Here is a 17,297-nt window from a genome sequence, read left to right as displayed (position 1 = left end):
TAAAGAAGTATAACTACTTCAAAAAACCGCATCAAAATCCGTTGCGTAGTTTTAAAGATTTAAGCATACATAAGGACAGAGAAAGCGACTTTGTTTTGTACTATGTAGTGATAATTTATTTCTTTAGCGGAAAAACTAGGCAGTGCAACTAGTAACTACTGCTCGTGGAAGTCGAATTATCACAGAAAGCTATCATATCTGTCGCGTCTAGTGAGGTTAACAGTAGTTGCCTGGATGAGTCTAACCTACTGAATTTGTCGTCGGATTTTTATAGCCGGTCGCGATTTTAAAATTGTGGTAGAGTTTCAAAGCACTGCTCTTACTAGGGCAAATGTTGTTCATTACGGATCCTCTCGAATCATTAATGGTGCTTTTAACTCGAGCACCGATCACCCGAACCCGTCGCTTGCGACGAAGGGCTGCGCGAGTAAATTAACCCACAGACACAGCCCGCTGAGTTTCTCGGTGGTTCCCTCCCGATCCGGTTGTAGATTCTGCGAAGCACTACTCTTGCTAGGGTCAGTGTTAGCAACACCTCCAGTTTGAGCCCCGAGAGCTCACCTACACGCTAGGGTAACGCTAATATAGCCTCTCAAGGCTATTAGCATAGGTAGGAAAAAAAAAAAACATTCTCTCGGGTTGAGTCCGTGATCTGACTATCCAGTCACAGTGTAGTTAGAATAGCACACTTAGACCACTAGCAAATTGGTAGATTAAAAAATGGGTGTCTCAAAAAGGGAATTGGTTTTCTGGCTTAAAATGAAAATGATTAATGTTCTGAGGCAATTGCCTTACTGCCTATATGCCATCTTGTGGGCACGTTGTAATATTCAAGGTTCTGTGGCAACCGTTTGTTATCAATCTGATTTCGGGTATATCTGTAGTTCAATGTTTCAGTTACAATTTTTTTTTTTTTAGATAGCTTAGATATGTGGACAAGCTCACAGCCCACCTGGAGTTAAGTGATTAACGGAGCTCATAGACATCTAGAACGTAAATGCCGCCACCCGCCTTGAGATATGAGTTCTAAGGTCTCAGTATAGTTACAACGGCTGCTCCACCTTTCAAACTGAAACACATTACTGTCTGAGGGCAGAAAGAGAAGAGGTTTTGGTATCTACCCGTGCGGACTCACAAAAGGTCCTACGACCAGTAATTACGCAAATTATAATCAGGCTTCTGTAACTTTTGTGTACTGTAGGTCATTAAACTCCGATCTATTCCAGGCAAATGTTTAATATAGTAATGTCAAGGAAAACGTTTTATTAATTATATCTAATTGCTTCATTCATTTGATTGTCAACCAGAAAACAAACAAAGCGGATGGTTTTATGCTTAGTCGTGAGCAAGAGTTATTCATGAATTTGTTTTTACTAGAGGTCCCGCAGTAGTCGAAATTCAACTATAATTAATTGGAATTGTAAGTTTGTACACAATTATGATTGTATTTTATACTTCTTTAATCACAAATTTCGCCAAGACTACACTATACAAAATATTAATAAAGACAAACAATATTTAATCTATTCTCAATTTGACCACAGACGTCAAGAACAAAAGTTTGACAATAAATAGTATGCATGCGTGTGTGCGTCAAATACATGGTACGTAGTGTGTGTAATGTTTTCTTTATTGATTTAATGTATCTTTTATGCATTATTTTAAAAAAATATTAGCTTTGTGCGCTTCTTCTCTATATTCTCTATAAGTGTGGAAAATTTCATAGTCCTCCGTTCGCGCAATTTTCGTAAAAAGGGATATAAAGTTTTTGCTTCACGTATTAATATATAGATAATTCGATAGTTTTTGCTGCTATGTGTTTTAAGTATGCCTGCTTGAGGAAGTTAAAGAAAACACAAGATGAATTATGATGATTACATCAATGAAAATGAATGTACATGATACCATACGTTATACCTGATTTACTTAAGAAGCAATGCGTTTCGGTTTGGGGGCAGGAAAACTTTGATTATCAAAGTTAAACCACCTCGATGAAACGCGGAGAACGACTGTCAGCTAACTTTTAATTTATTGTGTAGATGGGTGGACCAGCTTATGGCCCACATGGTGTTAAGTCGGTACGGGAGCTCATAGGTATCGTGACGTGAATGTCGTTACCGTGAAACTTGAGGTCTGCCTCAATTGTATGTTTTTTGCGAGTTTGTGCGAGTTTATCATTTGCGAGTCATACTGGTGGTAGGACCTCTTGTGAGTCCGCGCGGGTAGGTTCCACCGCCTTGCCTATTTCTGCCGTGAAGCAGTAATGAGTTTCGGTTTGAAGAGTGGGACAGCCGTTGTAACTATACTGAGATCTTAGAACTTATATCTCAAGGTGGGTGGCGCATGTACGTTGTAGATGTCTATGGGCTCCAGTAACTAGTTAACACCAGGTGGGCTGTGAGCTCATTAACCCATCTAAGCAATAAAAAAAAAAGTTTCAGCGGAAGTCGCTCGTGAACATAAGTTTTTTTTTTATGGCTTGAATGGGTGGATGAGCTCATGGCCCACCTGGTTTTAAGCGGTTACCGGGGCCCATAAACATCTACAACCTAAATGCCGCCACCCACCTTGAGACATGAGTTCTAAGGACTCTGTTTTAACAGTACAACCGTTGTATAATAACCGGCAAACTTCTTGAGCATTTGTCGACGTAGTGGGGGTAAGTTTGCGCATGGTACACTCACGTGCAAAAACATTACTTACTCTGCGTCATAATGCTATTAAATTATTAAAATCAACATATGTATTTATTTATATATTTATTAGAACATCAACAAAACATATAGGTTAATAATTGTAATAATTTAATCTTGGGGTAAAATAGATATTCCTTCTATTAAGTCAAAACTAGAGCTGTTGCCAGGTCTTGGTTCAGTTGAAGCGAAGCTGGTATTTGTAATTTTTTTTTCGTTATCATAATCTTGACCATCATCATCATCACTGTTTTCATCACCCGAGTCGCTATCATCGTGATGAGTCGACATAGGGCTCATCGGCGTAGTTTACAACTCGGTCGATTCGGTCTTCTTTTTTGTCTATAATTAATTATTTTTTGAAGATATTCGATTCGTAGTAATCGAATGTTACTTTTTTCATTTACCAGCTTCCGATTATTTTCTGTTCTTTTTTTCCATCTGAAGCCTAGCTCTTTCATAATCCGTCGTAAGCTTAATTCCGAGCCATTAAAATTTATATCTTCTTTAAATTTTTCGAAGCCTTTCTACGGTATGGAGTTTCGCTGCTTGTTATGTAGTTATTATGATTACATCTTTTTATTACAGATTGAACGAAACTATCCATTCCGGTAACTTTCTTCTTCCCTGATCTTTTCTTACCCGGAGTCCGAAACACGGCGAGCAAGCCAGAGCCTTTAGCTTCGTTAATAATGCACCTAACAGTACTCACTGATGTTTTTGTTGCTTCCGAAGTCTGTTTTAATTTTTCCATATCATTCTTCCCATGTTTTATAAAGAAGCAATATACGTCGTACACAAATTTTCTACCCTTTCTTTTAAGTACTACACCAGTTTGTCACGGCATAGTGTATGTTTTATAAAAAATCAACAAACACTCAACAAATAGCAATGGCAACAAAGTCCACAAGCAATTATAACAAATAACTTAACGATTAATAACGATAGACTTTCCACTGTACGCAAGCGTACTTTTGGGAGCAAGCGGAATGAGGGCGCAGTGCGGGACGCAGGGTTCGACTGATCTACCAATAACGCGCTCGATACGATTTCCCCTGCCGTCGCGCCTCACCCTCACCACCAAAGTGATCTAAAATTCGGTTCTGCGCAGTCAAGGTCATTTGCTCACGAAGTTTGCCGATTACTATAACAGTTGTTTGGACGTTCATTTATTATGTCAGTGTTGGACCAATCAAGATACCGTAATCCAAGACTACGAGTCATTTGATGCACTGAGATATTTCTTTTATCAATAACAAATTGACATTTGAAAGAACAACAGAAACTTGAGAGAGAGAGAGAAATTTGTATCGGAAACTTTAAACCCTCCTAAATTCTGAGTTTAAAAAAATCCGTTATTTTTTTCTTTGTAATGCTTCTATCTAAACTATGGTTTAAGAGACCACAAGGTACCCGAAAGCCATACTTCAAGGCAATTAATAAAAAAATATGTCTAATTCTGGTCGTACCCCGACATGCGGGCACAAAGGAGCACTATCATTTCGCGGTGACGTCACACCGACCAGTCCATTTGACGGCGAGTTGGCTAACAGCTTACAACACACACACGTTACCGTGCAATCGTTCTGACTGCACGCTGCATAGAGACACGACCAAACGCAACCAGCGATAAACGAACCCGAACGAAGGTAGTCCGTGAAACGACGCGACTTGAGAACGCAAATCAAACGGATCTAGCTAATTTGGTTACGAAAAAATCTGATATGTAATTTTATATTGTATTTACTGACGATTTTCGATCAGTTCGTTTTAGTGCGTGTGGAATGTGTAAATATATAAATTTAAAATGCAAAGTGAGAGATGAAAGTAGACGCGTTAAATTCTTTAAGTGGTTGTCTATGAACATATTGGATCTGATTGAAAAAATTAAAGAGTATTTTGGTATGTGTTTTTTTTTTGGTTTGTTTGTGTCGCGTACGTAATTAGAAAGTGCATGCTTTTAGTTGGTGGGCGCTTAACGAGCTTTCTTCGTTAAAGTACAGTTAGATTCTAATGAACGTATACTGGTACATAAGACTGCGCCAAACTCACAACGCAAGGTACCTATGAACCCCGTTAGATAAAATCTCTGCACTAAGCAATCATTATATATAAACAGTTTTACTAAGACTTCAAACACGTTGTAAAGTTGAGTTTACATTGTAATGTCCGTGGTAGTTCGTAGGGCCTCTTGTGAGCCCGCACGGGTAGGTACCACCACCCCGCCTATTTATGCCGTGAAGCAGTAATGCGTTTCGGTTTGAAGGGCGGGGCAGCCGTTGTAACAATACCTTAGAACTGATATTTCAAGGTGGGTGGCGCATTTACGTCGTAGATGTCTATGGGCTCCAGTAACCACTTAACACCAGGTGTGAGCTCGTCCACCCATCTATGCAATAAATAAAAATATATAGACAGTTTTGCTAAGACCTCAAACACGCCACAAAGTCGGCAAGGCGTTTAGGTACATTGTGACGTCCTTGAACCTTTAATAGCTAAAAATCAAGTGGGCATCTTTCCCGTCCATTTGGGCCAATAGCAAAACGTATGGTGAATTACCCAGTTCATAGTTGACAAATTACTGTTAAATAATAGTGTGCTATTGTGTCCTACGAGAAGTGTGGCCGCCTTAAACGAATTAACTCATACATACATTCATTTACATGATTGTCTTCGTACTAATCTTTTAGATGTGTGTTTAAACTAGGAAGATAAAGGTAATAAGAGAGAGAGGGAGAGAGAGAATACACTTTATTGTACACCAAAACACAATTTACATTCAAAAACAGTGAACAAGCAGATACATTTGTACAATAGGCGGTCTCACCAGAGAAGGAGAGTCCAGAGAAGGTTTAAAAGGTATATAAATATGAAAATACTCGGAATTAAATAAAAATAACAATTTTGTTTTTCCTTTGATGTGCCCCCGTCGGACGGATTTCTTTTGTTTCTTTTAAGATTATTTTATAAAAAAATTAGGTCTTTTATTTATCGATTAGGGCACTACGAAGTCTGCTGGGTCAGCTAGTATCATATAAAACGCATATTTAATTACAAAGATAAATGCCCCGTATTAAGCGAAATGTCGCTTAAAAGCCTTTCGCACCCGATATCTAGATTTTTTTAAGTGATTGCCAGCGTAGACTGAGAGATAAGTCCATCGTGACCCTGGTCAGTTGGTCGGTGAAGCCCGTAAACACCACATATTGTATACCAGAGCTCACCTTAAGACTCACGTCGCGTCTACACTATGAAATTAGTTTTTTTTTTCCTACCTATGCTGATAGCCTTGAAAGGCTATTTCAGCTTCACCCTAACGTGTGTAGGTGAGCTCACGGGGCTCAAACCGGAATGATGCTAACACTGACCCTAGCAAGAGCAGTGCTTCGCAGAATCTACCACCGGATCGGAAACGCGACCCACTGAGAAACTCAGTGGGCTAGAAATTAGATGCATGACACTAATTTCACCAAAAAATCGCGCAGGACACGAAACTTATTTGCATTCATGAAATTAATGCATGCATTACGAAAATGTTAAATTACACGTAAAACTGTTGGTAAAACTAATGTCACGAAATTAATTTCATGCCACTAATTTCGTAATGTAAATTCGGCCTTATGCTAAAGCAACGTCTTTCGTTCCACACATTTTTCAATTATTCAGTTCGATAAAAGGTTATTTGGGGCTTACGACAAAGGGAAGATCTTCCACCGAGCGGTGATATTGCTCGGTAGACCGACGGTCCGAATGTTTTATTCGGAACTTGTATATATACGCTTTATCTTGAAAATGTCGTAAGCGAGATTCAGGCATCTATCAATTATCTTGCGTCGTATGATGGCTACCCGCCACAGTTACGTATATTGTAAATATTCAAAAATTATATTTGAGTGTCGTATTAAAGAAAAGCACACATACTTATAATTGTAAATTGTGTATTAACGTTACGGATGAAGCATACGCTCATTACAATCACGCTTTTTTAATGCCACCCACATTTTTCATTTATCCATTGTCAAAAGTACTCTTTATGGCTTTTTGGAAACTGCTGAAATTTGCTTATCGCCATTAGTTCTTAAGAATATCACTATGGTGTTGGTATTTATTTTTAATTTTCCTAATGTACAATAATTTATGGTTTAGGTCTCCTAATTTATATTGAACTTAGAGGAACTAAAATATCTAATCTAGATTCTAGGAAACACTGTTCTGTATTGGAAGGCAACTTTCACGAACGGTTTAATTGTAAATAAACTCTTCCCTAAAGATAATTCCACCATAATTAATTTACCGTTCAAAGTACATCTAGATTCCTATACAACAGCGGTCGGGAAACTTTTTTGATTATCACCTCAAAATATTTTTGTGTAAGTTGATATTACCCCATGGCGAAGAAAAAAAAAACGAAATCGCTTCTTTTTAGCATCTTTCATATTATAGCCCCCCAGATTATTTTGAAAAGAAAACAATAACATAACATACAATAATAAAATTTAACGATTCTAAAGAAATTTCACTTCAACATATATTTTTTACTTACAAAAGTTTCATTTTTACCCCCCAAAATTTCATTTTATCCCATTTGGGGGTAATTTACCCCGGTTCCCCGACCGCTGCTATACAACGATAGCCATTAAACATACTAGACAATTGCCATTATTTTTATTTATTAGTGTAAGCGCCAAAATAACTACTAACAAGCTTTTTTTTGTGTTTTTTTTGTTTGTTTTTTGATCCCTCGCTCCTCTTGTTGTGTCGTGAAAATTAACGTCAATTTGCCTTTTCATCTGAACCATTGGATCGATTAATGCGTCCTGTGAACTTCGTCTGTCACACTAACGACGCGTGCACCGCACACGTGTTAATCTCATTGTACTCTCAAACTTGCCATATGCGGGACTCAATCATTTGTTATTCATTGCATAATGCTGTTCGAAAACGATGAATGTTTGATAAAATAAAATAAAATTAAATAAATTGTCCCGTATTGCATAACGTCGTTAATGGTCCAATTAAAAATGGCCGCTGTAATAAACTTGTGATGACGTATAACAAATAAATCATGACCACACAAACCCCGAAAATCCTGTCCTCGAGATTCCTATTTGTGTTTCGTTCAGCCCAAACCCGTAGCAAATCTTACTTCACGTATTCAGACGGGACATACGAGGAGGAGTACAGCTGCTGGCCTCCAGCCATCTGCATGATCTTCATATCTCTGGTGGAGATCATCTTCTTTGTTTACGATGCCGTGCACGGGAACACGCAGGCCAACGGGCCCATCGCCCAGATATTCATCTACAATCCTCACAAGAGACAGGAAGCGTGGCGTTTCCTGACGTATATGTTGGTACACGTTGGGTAAGTTCATAATATATTTTCTTAAAGTACATTATCGGTTTAATTTCACGTGACTATGATATTTAAAAATCTCCTACGTTTTGAATCTTGTTTTGTAAAGCACTAGCGGCCAGCTCCGGCTCAGCTCGGATCTTTAACAAAAATTTCAACGATGTTTGACGTTGTTTTATTTTTTTAAATAAAAGAACTTTTTTGCGGCATAACTACAATAGTAAGACATAGCTGTCGCGACACTTTTTATAAATAATAACGTGTTCTACAAAGTCTTAGTACATTATTTTATTCTATCATCGCAGGGCATTTTCGCAGGGCATCCCAAATTTTTTTCAAAAAAGGTTATACCCTATGTCACTCGGGAATAGTGTAGCTTCCAAACAGTGAAAGATTTTTCATATCGGTTCAGTAATTTCGGAGCCTATTCAATACAAACAAACAAACAAATCTTTTCTCTTTATAATATTAGTACAGATAACCGCTCCATGGCAAAAATAGGCTGGGTGGCGATACCTACCCGCTAAAAAGGCTTGTCCGTTGGGTCATTAATATTTTCGGCCATTGCAGTGACTGGGAACCAATTTAACAACATCATAATTGTTTTTATCATATAATAAAACTTGTCCTCACCAACAACCTCCAAGCCACCAACAACATCATAAAATAACCCCCAAACCAAGTATCTAGCAAATGAATTTGTTTAATTTCAGCGTAGTCCATCTGCTAGTAAATCTCCTGGTGCAGCTGTTCCTCGGTGTTCCTCTAGAGATGGTGCATCGATGGTGGCGCGTGGTCCTGGTGTACCTGGCCGGCGTGGCGGCCGGCTCTCTGGCCACGAGCCTCACGGATCCTAAAGTCTATCTGGCCGGTGCTTCCGGAGGCGTCTACGCTTTGATTGCAGCTCACATCGCCACGATCATAATGGTTTGTTGTATTTTTTAGTTTTCTCGAAAATGTTACCTAGTGCTCGACTGTTATGGAGACCACAGTGCTGATGTTTTGACAAGGGATGATCTTCGATCGAGCGAATGACATCGAAACTTGTATACATGCAAAGTTATATTGAAAAAGTCCTTAGCCTGTTCAGGTTGAGGGGGAGGGTGATGGGAGAGATGTGCTAGGCACTAAACGCTTCATTTTCCCCCCTTTGCCTTTTCATGAGTTCTGTCTCAAGCGAGGTTTGGATTCAACTCCAACATGGTAGTCGTCGTGGCCTAACGGATAAGAGGTCCGGTGCATTCGTGTTGAAGCGATGCACCGGTGTTCGAATCCCGCAGGCGGGTACCAATTTTTCTAATGAAATACGTACTCAACAAATGTTCACGATTGACTTCCACGGTGAAGGAATAACATCGTGTAATAAAAATGAAACCCGCAAAATTATAATTTGCGTAATTACTGGTGGTAGGACCTTTTGGAGGCCACGCGGGTGAGTACCACCACCCTGCCTATTTCTGCCGTGAAGCAGTAATGCGTTTCGGTTTGAAGAGTGGGGCAGCCGTTGTAACTATACTTGAGACCTTAGAACTTGTATCTCAAGGTGGGTGGCGCATTTACGTTGTGGATGTCTATGGGCTCCAGTAACCACTTAACACCAGGTGGGCTGTGAGCTCGTCCACCCATCTAAGCAATAAAAAAAAAATGCCCCGCCCTCCATCCACAGTGGAGGGTGGAAGTCCGGCGATTTCCTCCTGACCAAAAAAAAACCTGTTCAGGTATCCCTCAATTCTTTTATAACAGCTGCTATGATAGCCGCCACGGCGTCAACGTTATAAACAAAAAAGAATATGGTCCTCAAACGTAAATAAATACCACGTCAAAAACGAGATGCATACGTCATACCACACCTTTGACAAATGAAAACCGCTAATCTAATTTAAAAATGATTATACCAAATTACCAGTTAATCTGACGTTTTGAATGGGGTCAAAATCATGTTCACAGATTCCGTTACATACTAACATACCTATACATACGTCTGAAGCTATGAAAAGTAATAAAACTTTTTAATTCAAATTTATTAAAATTTATTTTCTATTTTTTAGTTAGATTTTCTATAAAAGCGTATTTTGTTAGTTTTTTTTAAACTATTATGTATTTTTAATTTTTTTGTTGAATTTTTTTTTTTTTGTTATTGAATTGTCATCGGTTCTTAGGATGTATACAAAATTTCCAGTTAATCTGACGTTTTGAATGGGGTCAAAATCATGTTCACAGATTCCGTTACGCACTAACATACATACGTCTGAAGCTAATAAAAGCGTATTAAAAAATACCGAACTGCCATTAGAGGGAACAAGCGGCAATCTATTAGATTAGCCCATTAAACCTTATAGTTCTCACTCGTTTCTTTCTAACACCCTGTATATCAGGTTTGACACATTCAAAAAGAAACCTATGTCAGTGAACATTAGGTTGCTAATATTTTTCGGCCTAAGAATCAGTAGTAATGCTATCTGTTGTCAAATAGGAAAAACTGGGGCACATTTTTAATGGTCTGAAACATTGTACATACAGTCGAAAAGTTGCAAAAAAAGCATGGTATAGACAAGATTTATATTTAAAGGGAAGCGATGAAATGTGATAATGAAGTCTAGCTTTAATTAATGCAATAATTTAATTGAGGGTTTTGGTGGAGAGCTTTTATATATCTAGTCCCAATTCGTAATATTATTAATGACTTAGGCATGCTTCATTGGGTTGAATGTGTGCATTGCTTATTTTATTTGTCTACTTATTGCTGTTAACTTCGAGGGGCCAGCTTCAGTGGATGTGTAGCCGTGCTCACGGGGCTCAACCTTGGAACTTTTGCTAACATTCGCTTTGCTGAATCTACCGTCGGATCGCAAACGCGGCCCACTGAGAAGATCCGGCGGGCCGCGACCAAATATGATCTCCTCATACAGATTTCTGAGTTTCGTCTGCCATTACAGAACTGGTCAGAGATGGAGTTCGCGATCATCCAGCTCTTGGTATTTCTGCTGCTGGCGGCTGTGGACATCGGCACCGCGGTGTACGACCGGTATTGGCGGCACGTGGCCCAGAACATCGGTTACGTGGCGCATCTGGCCGGCGCTATAGCAGGTAACTCATGGCTTAGTCCGCACGGGTAGGTACCACCCTGCCTATTTCTGTCGTGAAGCAGTAATGCGTTTCGGTTTGAAGGGTGGGACAGCCGTTGTAACTATACTGAGACCTTAGAACTTATCTCAAGATGGGTGGCGCATTTACGTTGTAGATGTCTATGGGCTCCAGTAACCACTTAACACCAGGTGGGCTGTGAGCTCGTCCACCCAACTAAGCATTTAAAAAAAAGCTTAGTTAGCGTCATCGATAGTTGTTGGCATACAATCCCGTTTTTGCAAGATAGCCGTCGGAACTCCGTGGTACGAGAGGAACTTGGACCTTCATGACGACCTGGACCTAGAGTCCATCATAGAGACAAGGTTGGGAAACACCGGTCTAACCTATACAAATCAGCAAAGTACATTGCGCGCTGATATTTCAATTGAGTTTTTCATTGATTTCAACATGGCTTCGTTAAGAGTAAGGACTCTTAGACTAAGGAATCCACGTTTGAAGAGATATAAAACAATTTCAGGTCTGCTGGTTGGCATTGGTGTATTAAGGAATCTGGAGAAGAGGAAGTGGGAGAGGCGCCTGTGGTGGGCGGCCATACTCCTGTACTTCACGCTAATGATCGCTGGGGTACTCGCCAACATATTCTGGACGGAGAGGTTCGTGATATAAGACAATACAAGCTTTAATTCAACAACGATAAGGACGATTTTGTAATGTTAATAGTTGTTACATGTTCTCGTTTTTATAATTTTGAGTATGTTAGTTTCGCGCGAGAAATGCGAGATCGTTTAAGAGATTTTCGATCATGTGCCTTTTAAAATTAAGGTCGGTTTTGGTTCGGTGCACGGCTCGCGGCGAAGGTATCTTCCAGTGGACTTTCTTGTTTTACTTTTCTTCGGCATTATATATAACACCTATTTTATGAAAGTGTGGGTAGTCTTTAACTGCGCTCGTGTTAATACTAAGAGCAACGATTGTACCGAACGCTCGCATAGCGATGTGAGTACTTGTGGGGAAAATGCAGCCGAAGTTACACCGCTATTGTCGCGGACTGTACCAACAAAACGATTGATTGATGCTGATTTTTGAATTATCGGGGGAAAAAATGATTGAGCGAACTATACCAAATAAAGACAAAGTTGTATTGCAATAAAACAAGAATAGTATAATATACTGGTGCTAGGACATCTTGTGAGTCCGCACGGGTAGGTACCACCACCCCTCTATTTCTGTCGTCAGTATGCTTCGGTGTAAATAATGGGCAGCCGTTGGGCTGTTCAAACTGAAAATTGGATCGTATATCTGAAAGGGGCAGTGGAATTTACATTGTTGATATCTATGGACTTCGGTGACCGATTATCACCGACTGGGTCGTGAGTGCGTCCTATCTTCGAAATTCAATAGAACATATCGACGCTTGAAAGGCAAACGTGACTAAGCGATAGTGCGTGAACTTTACAGTAGACTAATTTTAAGTTGAAATACCTGAAAAAAAAACTATTTTAACGAATCTAGCTGTAGGATTGAAATGATTTTAGTAAATCTAGATTTTTTTTTTTTGCGCATCGAATATGGTTATTGCCTATCATTTATGTACAAGCAGTTATTGTCGCTTAATCACGTTTGCCTTTCAAGCGTCGATATGCACTTAATGATGATTTTTATCTGATGTTCAAAAATCAGCCTAAATGAGATTTAATGTATTGAGAAGTTTCAATCATTGTTTTGAAACAAAGAAGCGTATTGCGTCCGTAGTCAGCCTAAGGAAAAATTAACAAAAACTATACAATTTTAATAGAGTAGCAGTTTTTTTTTTTTTTTTGTAAATTTTAGCTTTATCACAATACCAATGTACTTGTAAATATTTATTTGAGCATAATAATAATGTTATTGTTAGAATTTTCAGTGTTAATTTTCTATTTACTAGTATATTAATGAAAAAATGCCGTAATCCGGTATTTTTGTTGTTGCCATAAACCTTTAAAAATGTATTATATAATTATTATTATTACATAAGTGAAATGTACTATAATTTTTATTTCTAAGGCACACGCATTTATGTGCAATTTTAATTTAAACTATGAATTCTTATATTGAACTTCGAATTTAGAAAGTGCCCTTACGATGTTCGCGTTTGTATTCAGTATTGCCAGATAGAAAAATGTTTTAAAGATTACCATATTCAAATTTGATGTTAGTTGAAATGGAGTATTAATGTTTTTGAGATCAAAGAGTGCCTTAATAGCGATGAAGTGAGTTAAAAGTTTGTTTGGGATAATAGCATATTCAATTGCACAATTTGGATATGTCCAATGTCACGGATGGTAATAGAGTCGTGGGGAGATCTTGGGAATGTAAGAGAAGGGATCAAGATCTTAATCGCTCACTGGGACGGTGTTGATTGGGGATTTGATTCGTTTTTATTAAGAGTATGTGAGTATTTGAGTTAAAGTACCATAGTGGGTGAATTTGAAGTAACCCAAATTTTCGACTAAGGCCCTAATTTTTTCAAAATACCCAAGAATACGACAAAAGTTGTGTTCAATTTTAGTGAAAGATTTCGAAAGTTACAAAAAGGAAAAAAATGTAGAGGAGAGATAAAAAAACAAAACTACCCGCAAATTTTTATATGCGATTTTCGCAATGCCTAAGTAGATTTTAGCTCGTTCTCGTATCCAGTAATATAAAGTGCCTTATCTGGGGTATCTTCGTGCCTTATTACAGTATTTTTTATGCATTTACACGATTAATTTAATGTGTAATTTATAATTGTTGAAACACTGGCGGTAAGGCGTCTTGTAAGTCTGCACGGGTGGGTACCACCACCTTGCGTATTTCTACCGTGAAGCAGTAATGCGTTTCGGTTTGAAGGGTTTGGTAGTTGTTACACGATCGATAATTCCACCTCACGTCTCAAGGTAGGTGACCGCACAGCTACGGGAACTATTTAATACCAGTTAGACACTTTCACACGTCTTACTGGTGGTAGGACTTCTTGTGAGTCCGTACCACCATCCTGCCTATATCTGCCGAGAAGCAATAATGCGTTTGAAGGGTGGGGCAGCCGTTGTAACTATACTGATACCTTATATCCCAAGATGGTGGCGGCATTTACGTTGTAGATGTCTATGGCCTCCAATAACCACATCACACCAGGTGGCTGTGAGCTCTTACACCCATCTATGCAATAAAAAAAAACATCGCTGCAATTAGTGATTAAAATATATCATCACGCACAAATGTAAGACGCTATCATTTTAAGTACGGATAGTTCACTTATTTTAAGATCTCACCTCGAGAATTCCTTAGCCTCGACTACAAACATGAAAATCAATAAAATTAATATCATTGGTTACTTACTCTGAACATCGTTGTGAAATAATAATAAAAAAATTAAAACAAAAAAAAACCTTCCAATAGAATAATACTCTCTTTGTAAACGTAGGTGAATATTCGAATCAACTGAAGTCTCCGTGTATACACAGATGAGTTTGTCGTAGCTTCTTGACTATAGAAAATTTCGAGTGATGCTAGATGGATGATAGTTAGGGCTACTTTTAAATTCTGGTGACTTATCATCGTTCGGACCGTGAACAGTCTTCCACATTTATAGGATTAAACACAAACCAGACCATATCTTTCAGCTGTAGCTCTGTGATAGGATGAGATGTTTTTAATCTGTGTAATTTATATTTATGTATGTAAATTATATTTTGAAATGTAAGTTGGTAGTTTGAGATAATATGTTGGAGTGAATATAAAAAACGAATGTGTGTTTGTTTACGTCTGTTGTCGTCTGCGCCTTATTGGCGTAAAGTATTGTGAGTAGGTTTAGAGAAGATTGTTGTCATAGAACACGTCAGAAGACGTTTTTACAAACCGGTGTATTTTTCGTTTAGCTATAGTTTGGGAGCATTGGTACTAGCGACCCACCCTCGCTTCGCTTCGGAAACTGTAATTATTATTGATTTCTCCACTATTTAATGGATGCTATTATACATATAACCTTCCTCTTCAATCATTCTATCTATTAAAAAAAACCGCATCAAAATCCGTTGCGTAGTTTTAAAGATTTAAACATATATAGGGATATAGGGACAGAGAAAGCGACTTTGTTTATACTATGTAATGATTAGCATCAACAGAAGAAAAATTTGTCTTAAAGTATAGCAGTTTCAGGGGCCTGCTGCGGGGCTGCCTGTATATTTCCACCTTGAGTATATTTCGTCATAGATGGCGTGTCACTCAAATACGTATATTTATTTAATAACTAGCGGCCCGCTCCGGCTTTTGTAACTAATAATGTGTTCTATAGTACATTATTTTATTCTATCAACAATATTTTTCGCAGCGCACGTGATGGAAAGATATTTTAGGTAATTTTATTTATTCTATCAACAATATTTTTCGCAGCGCACGTGATGGAAAGAATATTTTAGGTAATTTTTTTACACCTTTGGTTACATTATTGAAGTTTTAGTAAGGATTCCAAATTAAAAAAAAAAAAGAATATAGCCTATATCACTCGGAGATAGTGTAGTTTCCAAACAGTCAATAATTTTCAAATCGGTTCAGTAGTTTCGGAGCCTATTCAATACAAACAAAACAAATCTTTCCTCTTATATATTAGTATAGATTTCAATAATCATTTGTACTGTGTGAATACTTAGTTGCACCGAGCAGTTTCGAAGAAATCACCACAATTAGAACTTTCAATAGTGAATGTACTCTAAAAATGAAGGTAGTTGAAAAAAAACGCTACTGATATAAGTTGTGAATTATAATTATCAGTATTTTTATTTTAAATTATTTTAATGTTTTATTCAAACAGCTAATTACCTTTGGTTACTTATATTATAATTATTATTTATCAATTGAACATTAACGATGTGTGCTCTTAAGGAATGCAGGATAAATAAATTTACAATTCATTATTTAAGTACCTCTTCTACCTGTGTGTGAAATTGTTCAAAGTTTACTCTGTAAATAAATGTGTTCAATATTTAAAGATAAGTGATAATTATTTTATACGGAATAAAGAAATGGGTCTTCGTTGTCTAATTTGAGCATGTATGATGTTCTACGTTATTGATTTATTGTTATTTAAAAATTGTCGTACATTGAGTGACAATAACAGTGGAGTGTGTGTGCGAGTGGACCACAGATTAACTTGAATATGAACGAGAATATAAATGGATTATTTAATCCTTTGACTGCTATGTAGGTCACTGTTATTAAGACGCCGGAATATCTAGTAGACTCTGGCAAGACGAATCCGAGATACCGAGTATTATCTATTTGTAAGAGATCTAAAAGACTAATCTATCTATATATTATAAAAATTAATTGCTGTTCGTTAGTCTCGCTAAAACTCTAGAACGGCTGGACCGATTTGGCTAATTTTGGTCTTGATTGTTTGTGAAAGTCCAGAGAAGGTTTAAAAGGTAGATAAATATGAAAATGCTCTAAAAATAACAATTTTGTTTTCCTTTGATGTGTCGGACGGATTCCTTTGTTGTTTATGTTTATTTATACAAAAGTTTAGGTCTTTTATTTATCGATTGAGGCACTGCGAAGTCTGCCGGGTCAGCTAGTCATAATTAAAATGAAAGTAAGAAAGTGGACAATCCAGAGCTTGTAACAGAAATCGACTTAATTACTCAAGTGACAGTCATGGGTTAAATAACAACATTTATTATTAACGTATGTATCTAATCTATCAAACTAGTAAACATTATGGCCTTAAATTAGTCATTAAATAAACAAAATGTTTATACTCGTCTTATTAGAACCTTAGATATTTTGAATTCCTCAAATCATTAAGGGACCAATTTAAGGATCAATAGCGAAGAACAAAAGAAATCTACTGTTGCTCTGTATTTCAATTGATTAATGTTAAAGTTGGAAAATAATAATTCATTAATGGCAACCCGTTGTGCGCTCTGGCAACTACCTACTGTTAATGTTTAGTTCCTGTTTAATATTTAATAATTAAAATGTAAACGTACAGTGATTGTGTTGTGAAAATATTTCATTTAAATTCAATTGAATAAATACATTTTATTACACGTTCTTGTCTTTTATTTTATCAAATAACTGGTCGAGTAGGGTTTATTTTTTTGACTTTGAGGGTCTGTTTCCGAAGTGCCAGATTTGATATTTTTC

The 17,297-nt window shown here is 37.5% G+C and overlaps 1 protein-coding gene across 4 annotated transcripts in view; it reads left to right on the top strand.

Moving 5' to 3' along the window:
• Positions 1-13,780, top strand: part of rho-4 (rhomboid-4) — a 45,715-nt gene extending 31,935 nt beyond the window's left edge. For 2 of the 4 annotated variants that reach the window (XM_089733951.1, XM_089733949.1), the window contains 4 exons: positions 7,853-8,057; positions 8,762-8,975; positions 10,985-11,135; positions 11,653-13,780. In XM_089733951.1, coding sequence (XP_089590077.1) covers positions 7,853-8,057; positions 8,762-8,975; positions 10,985-11,135; positions 11,653-11,801 — 719 coding nt within the window. In that variant the 3' untranslated portion in view covers positions 11,802-13,780. Of the gene's footprint in view, positions 1-7,816; positions 8,058-8,761; positions 8,976-10,984; positions 11,136-11,652 lie in introns of all 4 variants that reach the window. The other 2 variants (XM_089733950.1, XM_089733948.1) reach the window with 1 other exon arrangement.
• Positions 13,781-17,297: the final 3,517 nt, after the last annotated feature.

The sequence above is a fragment of the Bombyx mandarina genome, chromosome 16 (assembly GCF_030267445.1).
Source record: "Bombyx mandarina strain Sakado chromosome 16, ASM3026744v2".
Classification (NCBI taxonomy): Eukaryota; Metazoa; Arthropoda; class Insecta; order Lepidoptera; family Bombycidae; genus Bombyx; species Bombyx mandarina.
This window is presented reverse-complemented; position numbering and strand designations above follow the sequence as displayed.